Source organism: Mercenaria mercenaria, chromosome 19 (genome assembly GCF_021730395.1).
Source record: "Mercenaria mercenaria strain notata chromosome 19, MADL_Memer_1, whole genome shotgun sequence".
Taxonomy (NCBI): domain Eukaryota; kingdom Metazoa; phylum Mollusca; class Bivalvia; order Venerida; family Veneridae; genus Mercenaria; species Mercenaria mercenaria.
Genome location: NC_069379.1, coordinates 21,949,873 through 21,964,872, shown reverse-complemented (window position 1 = coordinate 21,964,872; position 15,000 = coordinate 21,949,873). Strand labels below are relative to the sequence as shown.

Here is a 15,000-nt window from a genome sequence, read left to right as displayed (position 1 = left end):
TAAGTCTCTGTTAACACTATGTGAAACGAAGTCAGTAAGTCTCTGTTAACACTATGTGAAACGAAGTCAGTAAGTCTCTGTTAACACTATGTGAAACGAAATCAGTAAGTCTCTGTTAACACTATGTGAAACGAAGTCAGTAAGTCTCAGTTAACACTATGTGAAACGAAATCAGTAAGTCTCTGTTAACACTATGTGAAACGAAGTCAGTAAGTCTCTGTTAACACTATGTGAAACGAAGTCAGTAAGTCTCTGTTAACACTATGTGAAACGAAATCGTAAGCTCTGTAACCTATGTTGAACGATCAGTCTCATGTGAACACATGTGAAACGAAGTCAGTAAGTCTCTGTTAACACTATGTGAAACGAATCGTAGTCTCTGTTAACACTATGTGAAACGAAATCGGTAGTCTCTGTTAACACTATGTGAAACGAAGTCAGTAAGTCTCTGTTAACACTATGTGAAACGAAGTCAGTCTCAGTTAACACTATGTGAAACGAAATCAGTAAGTCTCTGTTAACACTATGTGAAACGAAGTCAGTCTCAGTTAACACTATGTGAAACGAAGTCAGTAAGTCTCGGTTAACACTATGTGAAACGAAGTCAGTAAGTCTCTGTTAACCTTGTGAACGAAGTCAGTGTCGTTAACACTAGTGAAACAAGTCAGTAAGTCTCGTTAACACTATGTGAACGAATAGTCTCGTTAACACTTGTGAAACGAAGTCAGTAAGTCTCTGTTAACACTTGTGAACGAAGTACTCGTTAACACTATGTGAAACGAATCAGTAAGTCTCTGTTAACACTATGTGAAACGAAGTCAGTAAGTCTCTGTTAACACTATGTGAACGAAGTCAGTAAGTCTCTGTTAACACTATGTGAAACGAAGTAAGTCTCAGTTAACACTATGTGAAACGAAGTCAGTAAGTCTCTGTTAACACTATGTGAAACGAAGTCAGTAAGTCTCTATGAACACTATGTGAAACGAAGTCAGTAAGTCTCAGTTAACACTATATGAAAGGAAGTCAGTAAGTCTCAGTTAACACTATATGAAATGAAGTCAGTAAGTCCCAGTTAACACTATATGAAATGAAGTCAGTAAGTCTCTGTTAACACTATGTGAAACGAAGTCAGTCTCAGTTATCACTATGTTAAATGAAGTTTTATATTCGGTTATGAAATGGAAGCATGAAGTCTGTATTAAGAAAATGGGCCAACATTATGTTTATATTAAGTATCTGTTACAGCGCGGTAATAGGTCTCTTTACAATGAATATCAAATTATTGTAAATTTGGTTAGTATGCGATGGATTTATTTTTCAAATATTCGCGAACCTTGCAACGAGCGAATTTAAACCACTCTTGAATTATAAGCATTATTATTTCTAAAGTATAAATGTATAGAGCGAATTCTTAACAACACAAATATACTCGTATATGTTGTCTATGACATGCAAAATAAATGTAACGCAAAAAATACCCAGTCTGTTACCCATTAATAATTGCATACATTTAGATCCTCTTAATTTATGTCGACGCTGATTATGTTGAGGCTTTTCTTTCCGTCCCGTTCCTTAATGAATACCTGCTTAAGTTCTATAAAATCAGTGTACGACGTAACAACCTCATTTTAGGTGTGTCATAGTATGCAAAATCACGCTAAAAGATCTCACTTGTTTTGTAACAACTGTTGCAAACAGGACCTGTGTAACAACCACTGCGGAGAAACGCCGACCAAACCACCACTAGTGCCATCCACACCAACAGTAAGTGTTACTACTCGTTGATTCTTTTCGTTATGTCGTAGAGACGATTACGACTTACTGTCTTTTTGTTGTATCGATGTTTCGGCCACGGAAAAGACGAAGATTTAGGGCGTAAGGTCCATGTCGTTATTTCGTTCTTTCACGTTGCCCGAAGCAACCATAGTTTTATAGTTACCAGTACACAATATTCCAGCAATGTCATTGTTTTGGTGTCTAATTCAAATGCATTGCATATCCTATGTATATATTCAATTAGAAACTCTCAGAAGTAAATGAACTTTCTCGCAATCATAAACGAACCGTGATAGTATATGGACCGCCTCCCCGCTATATCTTTTGTATTTTATATCTTGATTATTGTGCATTTTTTCTCACTTCTCAATGCAGCATGTGTCAATTCCAACGCAGCTGCACGCTTTTTTCTGCATATCTATTTTATTTGAAGGTAACAACAGCAGCAACAACAACAACAACACAAACATCAACAACAAGAACAACAACACAACAACACACAAACATCAACAACAAGAACAACAACAACAACACCACAAACATCAACAACAAGAACAACAACAGCTGTTACTACAACGATACCACCAAAAACTACACGTATGATTTTCTTACTATTTCGGTATTTTCCTTGCCAGACATTTCGAAAAAATGGTTGCAAGGCTTGAAATTTTGCAAGATATTTAACTTTTCCCTTAGACAATTTTAAGTAAACAGTTATGTCTATTCAAATATATTTTTTCATACTCGGTGTTTAAACGGAAATCTACTGATCAAAATGACGAACATCCCAGTCGTAAAATTTGGTTCGCTTTTAACACCTCGACATTCTAGTTGTAGAGCGTCAACTCGCGTCATACCAGTGGCGCGAAAAATGGTACCATAAGCGTCCTTGCTTGATGGTCAGCATTAAACGAATACTAGCTGCTTCTCTCATAGATTTCATCAGAGATGAGGTGTCGATGATGATTAATATAAGTTGTAGAACTTGTTTCACAATCGACCTAAAATAATTTATTTTACACTGGCCTTAGGGAAGATGGAAAAGTGTCATAGTTTCTTTTCATTTTAGACAGTTTTAACAATTTTGATTGTAAATGTAATTATTAGTTAATAAATGAACCAAAAAATGGAAGCCATTTTGTATCCATGGTAACAAACATCTCCTAATTCGGTCCGATTATGGAATAATAAATAAAAAATACTTTTACATGCACTTTTACACTGAACGTTTTGATGCCAGTTTGTAGTGTAGCAATCAAAAATCCTCCTATCGAAAATGGGACTAGTTTCATTATATACCAAACATTAAAATTATAGCCTTCATTATATAGGCATCGTTTTATAGTCTTCATTATATAGACATCATATAGCCGCCAGTATATGGTCTTCATTATGTAGCCGTCATTATATAGCCATCAGCATACAGCATTCTTTATACAGTCATCGTTTTATAGCCTTCACTACATAGGCTATATGATTATGTTTGAACTTTCAGATCATGTAGTCTACCCAATCATGTGTTATTCCTGCAGTTCGATGTTACATCCAGCAGACTGTGAACACCTTGTTACATGTGCAACTGGTCACGTACGTAACGTTACATCTAAAAAAAATCTCCTAAAAAATCTTCTTTACTTTACTTTACCTAAACTTTAATTAACACATTGCAGCTAATCGCATCTTTTTGTGTGTATACCTAAGCTTTTGTGAAAATTTATATTTATTATCGTTTATACGGCAATCTCTGAATAGCTTAGCCGCCACATAGCAACATATATAACTAAACATCAATAATTCAAGCCTGTATAACAATCTCTAGAGCTAAACTTGCATAAAACAGCCTCTCTTAATACTTCTCTATACAGCAACTTCTCTGTATAACAGCTTCTATTGCTTAACATTTATATAATAAACTCTACATACTTCTCTGTATAGCAACCTCTCTACATACTTCTCTATATAGTAACCTCTCTACGTACTTCTCTATATAGCAACTCTCTACATACTTCTTTATATAGCTACTTCTCTACATACATCTCTATATAGCAACCTCTTCACATACTTCTCTATATAACAACCTCTTCACATACTTCTCTATATAACAACCTCCTCACAGACTTCTCTATATAACAACCTCTTCACATACTTCTCTATATAACAACCTCTTCACATACTTCTCTATATAACAACCTCTTCACATACTTCTCTATATAACAACCTCTTCACATACTTCTCTATATAACAACCTCTCTACATACTTCTCTATATAACAACCTCTTCACATACTTCTCTATATAACAATCTCTCTACATACTTTTCTTTATAGCAACCTCTTCACATACTTCTCTATATAACAACCTCTTCACATACTTCTCTATATAACAACCTCCTCACAGACTTCTCTATATAACAACCTCTCTACATACTTCTCTATATAACAACCTCTTCACATACTTCTCTTTATAGCAACCTCTTCACATACTTCTCTATAAAACAACCTCCTCACAGACTTCTCTATATAACAACCTCTCTACATACTTCTCTATATAACAACCACTCACATAGTTCTCTTTATAGCAACCTCTCTGCATACTTCTCTGCATAGCAATTTCTCTGTGCAACAGCATCTATATATAGCTAAACAGTCATATAACAACCTCTCTACATACTGCTCTATATAACAGCCTCTGTATAACAGTCTCTATAGCAAAACATTTATATAACAACCTCTCCACATACTTCTCCGTATAACAACCTCTGTATAACAGCCTCTATAGCAAAACATTTATATAACAACCTCTCTACATACTTCTCTATATAGCAATTCTCTGTATAACAGCCTCTATAGCTAAATATTTATACAACAACCTCTCTACATACTTCTCTGTATAACAGCCTCTGTATAACAGTCTCTATAGCTAAACATTTATATAACAACCTCTCTACATACTTCTCTGTATAACAGCCTCTGTATAACAGTCTCTATAGCTAAACATTTATATAACAACCTCTCTACATACTTCTCTGTATAACAGCCTCTGTATAACAGTCTCTATAGCTAAACATTTATATAACAACCTCTCCACATACTTCTCTATATAACAACCTCTGTATAACAGTCTCTATAGCTAAACATTTATATAACAACCTTTTCACATACTTCTCTATATAACAACCTCTGTACAACAGTCTCTACAGCTAAACATTTATATAACAACCTCTCCACATACTTCTCTATATAACAACCTCTGTATAACAGTCTCTACAGCTAAAAAATTTATATAACAACCTTTCTGCATACTTCTCTATATAGCAATTTCACTGTGCAACAGCCTCTATATATAGCTAAACAGTTATATAATAACCTCTCTACATACTACTCTATATAACAGCCTCCGTATAACAGTCTCTATAGCTAAATATTTATATAACAACCATTCCACATACTTCTCCGTATAACAACCTCTGTATAACAACCTCTATAGCTAAACATTTATATAACAACCTCTCTACATAATTCTCTGTAAAATAGCCTCTGTATTACAGCCTCTATAACTAAACATTGATATAACAACCTCTGTTTAACAGCCTCTATAGCTAAACATTTATATAACAACCTCTCTTCATACTTCTCTGTATAACAGCCTCTGTATAACAGCCTCTATAGCTAAACATTTATATAACAACCTCTCAACATACTTCTCTATATAACAGCCTATGTATAACAGCCTCTGTATAACAGCCTCTATAGCTAAACATTTATATAACAACCTCTCTTCATACTTCTCTGTATAACAGCCTCTGTATAACAGTCTCTATAGCTAAACATTTATATAACAACCTCTCAACATACTTCTCTGTATAACAACCTCTGTACAACAGTCTCTATAGCTAAACATTTATATAACAACCTCTCCACATACTTCTCTGTATAACAACCTCTGTACAACAGTCTCTATAGCTAAACATTTATATAACAACCTCTCAACATACTTCTCTATATAACAGCCTATGTATAACAGCCTCTGTATAACAGCCTCTATAGCTAAACATTTATATAACAACCTCTCCACATACTTCTCTATATAACAACCTCTGTATAACAGCCTCTATAGCTAAACATTTATATAACAACCTCTCTACATACTTCTCTATATAACAACCTCTGTATAACAGCCTCTATAGCTAAACATTTATATAACAACCTTTCTGCATAATTCTCTATATAACAGCCTATGTATAACAGACTCTATAGCTAAACATTTATATAACAACCTCTCCACATACTTCTCTCTATAACAACCTCTGTACAACAGTCTCTAAAGCTAAACATTTATTTAACAACCTCTCCACATACTTCTCTATATAACAGCCTATGTATAACAGCCTCTATAGCTAAACATTTATATAACAACCTTTCCACATACTTCTCTATATAGCAATTTCTCAGTATAACAGCCTCTATAGCTAAACATTTATACAACAACCTCTCCACATACTTCGCTATATAACAGCCTATGTATAACAGCCTCTATAGCTAAACATTTATATAACAACCTTTCTACATACTTCTCTATATAACAACCTCTGTATAACAGCCTCTATAGCTAAACATTTATATAACAACCTCTCCACATACTTCTCTATATAACAACCTCTGTATAACAGCCTCTATAGCTAAACATTTATATAACAACCTCTCCACATACTTCTCTATATAACAGCCTATGTATAACAGCCTCTATAGCTAAACATTTATATAACAACCTTTCTACATACTTCTCTATATAACAACCTCTGTATAACAGCCTCTATAGCTAAACATTTATACAACAACCTCTCCACATACTTCTCTATATAACAGCCTATGTATAACAGCCTCTATAGCTAAACATTTATATAACAACCTTTCTACATACTTCTCTATATAACAACCTCTGTATAACAGCCTCTATAGCTAAACATTTATACAACAACCTCTCCACATACTTCTCTATATAACAACCTGTGTATAACATCCTCTATAGCTAAACATTTATAGAACAACCTCTCCACATACTTCTCTATATAACAACCTGTGTATAACAGCCTCTATAGCTAAACATTTATATAACAACCTCTCCACATACTTCTCTATATAACAACCTGTGTATAACATCCTCTTTAGCTAAACATTTATATAACAACCTCTCTACATACTTCTCTATATAACAACCTGTGTATAACAGCCTCTATAGCTAAACATTTATATAACAACCTCTCCACATACTTCTCTATATAACAGCCTATGTATAACAGCCTCTATAGCTAAACATTTATATAACAACCTCTCCACATACTTCTCTATATAACAACCTATGTATGACAGCCACTGTATAACAGCCTCTATAGCTAAACATTTATATAACAACCTTTCCACATACTTCTCTATATAGCAATTTCTCAGTATAACAGCCTCTATAGCTAAACATTTATACAACAACCTCTCCACATACTTCTCTATACAACAGCCTATGTATAACAGCCTCTGTATAACAGCCTCTATAGCTAAACATTTATATAACATCCTCTCTACATACTTCTCTATATATCAACCTCTGTATAACAGTCTCTATAGCAAAACATTTATATAACAACCTCTCCACATACTTCTCTATATAGCAATTTCTCTGTATAACAGCCTCTATAGCTAAACATTTATATAACAACCTCTCCACATACTTCTCTGTATAACAACCTCTGTATAACAGCCTCTATAGCTAAACATTTATATAACAACCTCTCTACATACTTCTCTATATAGCAATTTCTCTGTATAAAAGCCTCTATAGCTAAACAGTTATATAACAACCTCTCCACATACTTCTCTATATAACAACCTCTGTATAACAGTCTCTATAGCAAAACATTTATATAACAACCTCTCTACATACTTCTCTATATAGCAATTTCTCTGTATAACAGCCTCTATAGCTAAACAGTTATATAACAACCTCTCCACATACTTCTCTGTATAACAACCTCTGTATAACAGCCTCTATAGCTAAACAGTTATATAACAACCTCTCCACATACTTCTCTATATAACAACCTCTGTATAACAGCCTCTATAGCTAAACATTTATATAACAACCTCTCCACATACTTCTCTATATAACAGCCTCTGTATAACAGCCTCTATAGCTAAACATTTATATAACAACCTCTCCACATACTTCTCTATATAACAACCTATGTATAACAGCCTCTATAGCTAAACATTTATATAACAACCTCTCTACATACTTCTCTATGTAGCAATTTCTCTGTATAACAGCCTCTATAGCTAAACATTTATATAACAACCTCTCTATATACTTCTCTATATAACAGCCTCTATAGCTAAACATTTATATAACAACCTCTCTACATACTTCTCTATGTAGCAATTTCTCTGTATAACAGCCTCTATAGCTAAACATTTATATAACAACCTCTCTATATACTTCTCTATATAACAGCCACTATAGCTAAACATTTATATAACAACCTCTCTATATACTTCTCTATATAACAGCCTCTGTATAACAGTCTCTATAGCTGAACATTTATATAACAACCTCTCTACATACTTCTCTATATAGCAATTCTTCTGTATAACAGCCTCTATAGCTAAACATTTATACAATAACCTTACCACATACTTCTCTGTATAACAACCTCTGTATAACAGCCTCTATAGCTAAACATTTATATAACATCCTCTCTACATACGTCTCTGTATAACAGCCTCTGTATAACAGTCTCTATATCTAAACATTTATATAACAACCTCTCCACATACTTCTCTATATATCAACCTCTGTATAACAGCCTCTATAGCTAAACATTTATATAACATCCTCTCTACATACTTCTCTGTATAACAGCCTCTGTATAACAGTCTCTATAGCTAAACATTTATATAACAACCTCTCCACATACTTCTCTGTATAACAACCTCTGTATAACAGCCTCTATAGCTAAACATTTATATAACAACCTCTCTACATACTTCTCTGTATAACAGCCTCTGTATAACAGTCTCTATAGCTAAACATTTATATAACAACCTCTCCACATACTTCTCTATATAGCAATTTCTCTGTATAACAGCCTCTATAGCTAAACAGTTATATAACAACCTCTCCACATACTTCTCTATATAACAACCTATGTATAACAGCCTCTATAGCTAAACATTTATATAACAACCTCTCCACATACTTCTCTATATAGCAATTTCTCTGTATAACAGCCTCTATAGCTAAACAGTTATATAACAACCTCTCCACATACTTCTCTATATAACGACCTCTGTATAACAGTCTCTATAGCTAAACATTTATATAACAACCTCTCCACATACTTCTCTATATAACAGCCTCTGTATAACAGCCTCTATAGCTAAACATTTATATAACAACCTCTCCACATACTTCTCTATATAACAGCCTCTGTATAACAGCCTCTATAGCTAAACAGTTATATAACAACCTTTCCACATACTTCTCTATATAACAACCTATGTATAACAGCCTCTATAGCTAAACAGTTATATAACAACCTCTCCACATACTTCTCTACATAACAACCTATGTATAACAGCCTCTATAGCTAAACATTTATACAACAACCTCTCCACATACTTCTCTATATAACAACCTATGTATAACATCCTCTATAGCTAAACATTTATACAACAACCTTACCACATACTACTCTGTATAACAACCTCTGTATAACAGCCTCTATAGCTAAACATTTATATAACAACCTTACCACATACTACTCTGTATAACAACCTCTGTATAACAGCCTCTATAGCTAAACATTTATATAACAACCTCTCCACATACTTCTCTATATAAGAACCTATGTATAACAGCCTCTATAGCTAAACATTTATATAACAACCTCTCTACATACTTCTCTGTATAACAGCCTCTGTGTAACAGCCTCTATAGCTAAACATTTATATAACAACCTCTCTACATACTTCTCTGTATAACAACCTCTGTATAACAGTCTCTATAGCTAAACATTTATATAACAACCTCTCTACATACTTCTCTGTATAACAGCCTCTGTATAACAGTCTCTATAGCTAAACATTTATATAACAACCTAAACATTTATATAACAACCTCTCTACATACTTCCCTGTATAACAACCTCTGTATAACAGTCTCTATAGCTAAAGATTTATATAACAACCTCTCCACATACTTCTCTTTATAACAACCTATATATAACAGCCTCTATAGCTAAACATTTATATAACAACCTCTCTACATACTTCTCTGTATAACAACCTCTGTATAACAGACTCCAGCCTCTATAGCTAAACATTTATATAACAACCTCTCTACATACTTCTCTATATAACAACCTATGTATAACAGCCTCTATAGCTAAACATTTATTTAACAACCTCTTCACATACTTCTCTATATAACAACCTATGTATAACAGTCTCTATAGCTAAACATTTATATAACAACCTCTCAACATACTTCTCTATATAACAATTTCTCTGTATAACAGCCTCTATAGCTAAACATTTATTTTACAACCTCTCTACATACTTCTCTATATAACAACCTATGTATAACAGCCTCTATAGCTAAACATTTATATAACAACCTCTCTACATACTTCTCTATATAACAACCTATGTATAACAGCCTCTATAGCTAAACATTTATATAACAACCTCTCTTCATACTTCTCTATATAACAACCTATGTATAACAGCCTCTATAGCTAAACATTTATATAACAACCTCTCTACATACTTCTCTATATAACAACCTATGTATAACAGCCTCTATAGCTAAACATTTATTTAACAACCTCTCTACATACTTCTCTATATAACAACCTCTGTATAACAGCCTCTATAGCTAAACATTTATTTAACAACCTCTCAACATACTTCTCTATATAACAACCTCTGTATAACAGCCTCTATAGCTAAACAGTTATATAACAACCTCTCCACATACTTCTCTATATAACAACCTCTGTATAACAGCCTCTATAGCTAAACATTTACATAACAACCTCTCAACATACTTCTCTATGTAACAATTTCTCAGTATAACAGCCTCTATAGCTAAACATTTATTTAACAACCTCTCTACATACTTCTCTATATAACAACCTATGTATAACAGCCCTTATAGCTAAACATTTATATAACAACCTCTCTACATACTTCTCTATATAACAACCTATGTATAACAGCCTCTATAGCTAAACATTTATTTAACAACCTCTCTACATACTTCTCTATATAACAACCTCTGTATAACAGCCTCTATAGCTAAACATTTATTTAACAACCTCTCCACATACTTCTCTATATAACAACCTCTGTATAACAGCCTCTATAGCTAAACATTTACATAACAACCTCTCAACATACTTCTCTATATAACAATTTCTCAGTATAACAGCCTCTATAGCTAAACATTTATTTAACAACCTCTCTACATACTTCTCTATATAACAACCTCTGTATAACAGTCTCTATAGCTAAACATTTATACAACAACCTCTCTACATACTTCTCTATATAACAACCTCTGTATAACAGCCTCTATAGCTAAACATTTACATAACAACCTCTCAACATACTTCTCTATATAACAATTTCTCAGTATAACAGCCTCTATAGCTAAACATTTATTTAACAACCTCTCTACATACTTCTCTTTATAACAACCTCTGTATAACAGCCTCTATAGCAAAACATTTATATAACAGCCTCTCCACATACTTCTCTATATAACAACCTCTGTATAACAGCCTCTATAGCTAAACATTTATTTAACAACCTCTCTACATACTTCTCTATATAACAACCTCTGTATAACAGCCTCTATAGCTAAACATTTATACAACAACCTCTCTACATACTTCTCTATATAACAACCTCTGTATAACAGCCTCTATAGCAAAACAGTTATATAACAACCTCTCCACATACTTCTCTATATAACAACCTCTGTATAACAGCCCTTATAGCTAAACATTTATATAACAACCTCTCTACATACTTCTCTATATAACAACCTCTGTATAACAGTCTCTATAGCTAAACATTTATTTAACAACCTCTCTACATACTTCTCTATATAACAACCTCTGTATAACAGCCTCTATAGCTAAACATTTATTTAACAACCTCTCTACATACTTCTCTGTATAACAACCTCTGTATAACAGCCTCTATAGCTAAACATTTATATAACAACCTCTCTACATACTTCTCTGTATAACAGCCTCTGTATAACAGTCTCTATAGCTAAACATTTATTTAACAACCTCTCTACATACTTCTCTATATAACAACCTCTGTATAACAGCCTCTATAGCTAAACATTTATATAACAACCTCTCTACATACTTCTCTGTATAACAACCTCTGTATAACAGCCTCTATAGCTAAACATTTATATAACAACCTCTCTACATACTTCTCTGTATAACAACCTCTGTATAACAGTCTCTATAGCTAAACATTTATATAACAACCTCTCTACATACTTCTCTGTATAACAGCCTCTGTATAACAGCCTCTATAACTAAACAGTTATATAACAACCTCTCCACATACTTCTCTATATAACAGCCTCTGTATAACAGCCTCTATAGCTAAACATTTATATAACAACCTCTCTACATACTGCTCTATATAACAACCTCTGTATAACAGCCTCTATAGCTAAACATTTATTTAACAACCTCTCTACATACTTCTCTGTATTACAACTTCTGTATAACAGCCTCTATAGCTAAACATTTATATAACAACCTCTCCACATACTTTTATATATAAAATCTTCTCTGTGTAACATCCTCTATAGCTTAACATCTCTACATACTTCTCTGTGTAGCAAACCCTATATATAGCTAAATATTTTCATAACAAGAGCTGTCCGTAAGACAGCGCGCTAGACTAGTCGGCGATTTAATAGTAAAATGAATATATGTCTCAATAAGAGACTACTTTAAAAGGAAGATACACCAAAGGGCATAATTCTGTTAAGAACAGAAATAAGAGTTATTAGAATTGTTACCACACATATGCAGATGATGATGGTAAAGATATTTTTTGAGTTTCAAGCCATTATCTTATATAGTACCAAAGTTATGCCCAGAAAATGAAATTTGTCAAAAAAAAATATGAAAGGGGCATAGTTTGGTCAAAAATACAAATTAGAGTTATGGGGAGTGTTACCACACATGCAGATGATGATAATAATTGTATTATCTTATTATTCAAATCTGGAACATGTTCATTATTTTATGGGACTGACTTTCTTTTTCTGTACATCTTAATTGTCATGAATAATCTTTGTGACGCATGGTAATTCTTTTAAAACATAGTTATTGTTATATTATGTTTATTTAAGACTTCTTTAATTTGAGACGTGTTTGTCGAAGAAAATTAATTCTGATATGTGTATTTTTTTATAAATGTTTAATTATAAGTTGACTGTATGATTGTGTATTTGTGTGAATGTATATTAATTGAAGGCCATACTGGAAATAAGTTGTATATAGTATTTGTATTTGTACACTTAGTATGTAACCTTCAGAAAATAAAGTTATTATTATACATTTTAAGTTTCAAGTCTTGATCTTATATTGTAGTAAAGTTATATCTAGAAAGCGAAGATTGCCAAAAAAAGTAAGTATGAAAGGGACATAATTCTGTCAAAAATACAATTAGAGTTATGCGGATTGTAACCACACATGCAGATGATGATTATAAAGATTTTTTTTTTAATTTCAAGTTATTATCTTTAAAAGCACCACAGATATGTCTATAAACAAAGCTTTCGAAAACAATTAACATGAAAATAATTCCAAGTATAACAACTTTGTGACCTTTACCTTGGGTATAATGGGCCCAGCCCCTGCATATACTTTGTTTGTATGCTGGACAATGTTTATATGAACTTACAGTAAGATATAAGCAACAGTAACAAAGATATGACAGAAAAAGGTTGCAGTAAAACTTTAACCTTAAAAATGACCTAAGTATAACACCACGGTGACCTTGACTATAGGTATAATGGGCCCAGTCCCTGCACATACTTAGTTTATATGCTGGACAATGTTTATATGAACTTACAGTAGGATATAAACAATAGTAACAAAGATATGACTGAAAAACAAACGTTGCCGAAAAACTTTAACCTTAAAAATAACTTAAATATAACACCTTGGTGACCTTGACCTTGGGTATAATGAGCCAAGTCCCTGCACATATTTTGTTTGTATACTGGGCAATATTTATGTGAACTTACATTAAGATATAAGCAATAGTAACAAAGTTATGACAGAAAAACAAAGGTTGCCGAAAAACTTTAACCTTAAAAATAACCTAAACATATCACCTTGGTGACCTTGACCTTGGGTCTAATAGGCCCAGCCCCTGCACATATTTGTTTGTATGCTGGACAATGTTTATGTGAAGTTACAGTAAGATAAGCAATAGTAACAAAGATATGACAGAAAAAACTAAGATTGCCGAAAAACTTTAACCAAGAAAGCTCACGCCGACGCCGGGGCGAGTAGAATAAAGCCCATCCCCCCATCTCCCACCCCTATTCTAGTGGAGCTAAAACGTCTATACTCATGCTCCGATACCTATAGTTTTCAGTATCCTTAAAGGTGCTCCAAGTACCGGACTGTTGTGAAATTCATTTACACTTAATTGAGTTCACTTACCTGTTAATACTGTCCATACAATTTAAGTTTCCTAGGATAGTTTTCGAATTTGATTTTCTGGCCCTTGTTGCCCACTCAAGACAGTGTTATTTTACCGTATAACCATACACTGACCAAGGGAAGATTTACGTATAAGACATATTGTATTCTAATTGTCAGAAATTGTATTAGCATTTTTCTATTGAATAATTTGAAATTTTGAAATGTTTGAATATGACACCATTGATAAAGATCTTCCGTTACATTATAAACTTATTGATTTGCATCTAGTAAATGTGTGCTGAATACAGACCGGTAATTTAGCACAATCTATGGACAGTCGATTTATATAAGAGTCATGTAATATACGAAAATATGTAATATAACGATACAAATAGATACGAAATGTATTAATAAAAACGGGTTACGTTATCAAACGAACAGTCCATTTAAAAAAGAAATTACTTCATGCTACCCAAG

At 33.0% G+C, this 15,000-nt stretch overlaps 1 protein-coding gene across 1 annotated transcript in view; it reads left to right on the top strand.

The window, feature by feature from the left end:
• The first annotated feature begins 1,632 nt into the window (after window positions 1–1,632).
• Window positions 1,633–15,000, top strand: part of LOC128551322 (uncharacterized) — a 24,056-nt gene continuing 10,688 nt past the window's right edge. Inside the window, exons 1-3 of the mRNA XM_053532151.1 lie at window positions 1,633–1,764; window positions 2,210–2,373; window positions 3,272–3,363. Of these exons, the coding sequence (XP_053388126.1) occupies window positions 3,292–3,363 (72 nt within the window). The 5' untranslated portion in view covers window positions 1,633–1,764; window positions 2,210–2,373; window positions 3,272–3,291. The remainder of the gene's footprint in view (window positions 1,765–2,209; window positions 2,374–3,271; window positions 3,364–15,000) is intronic.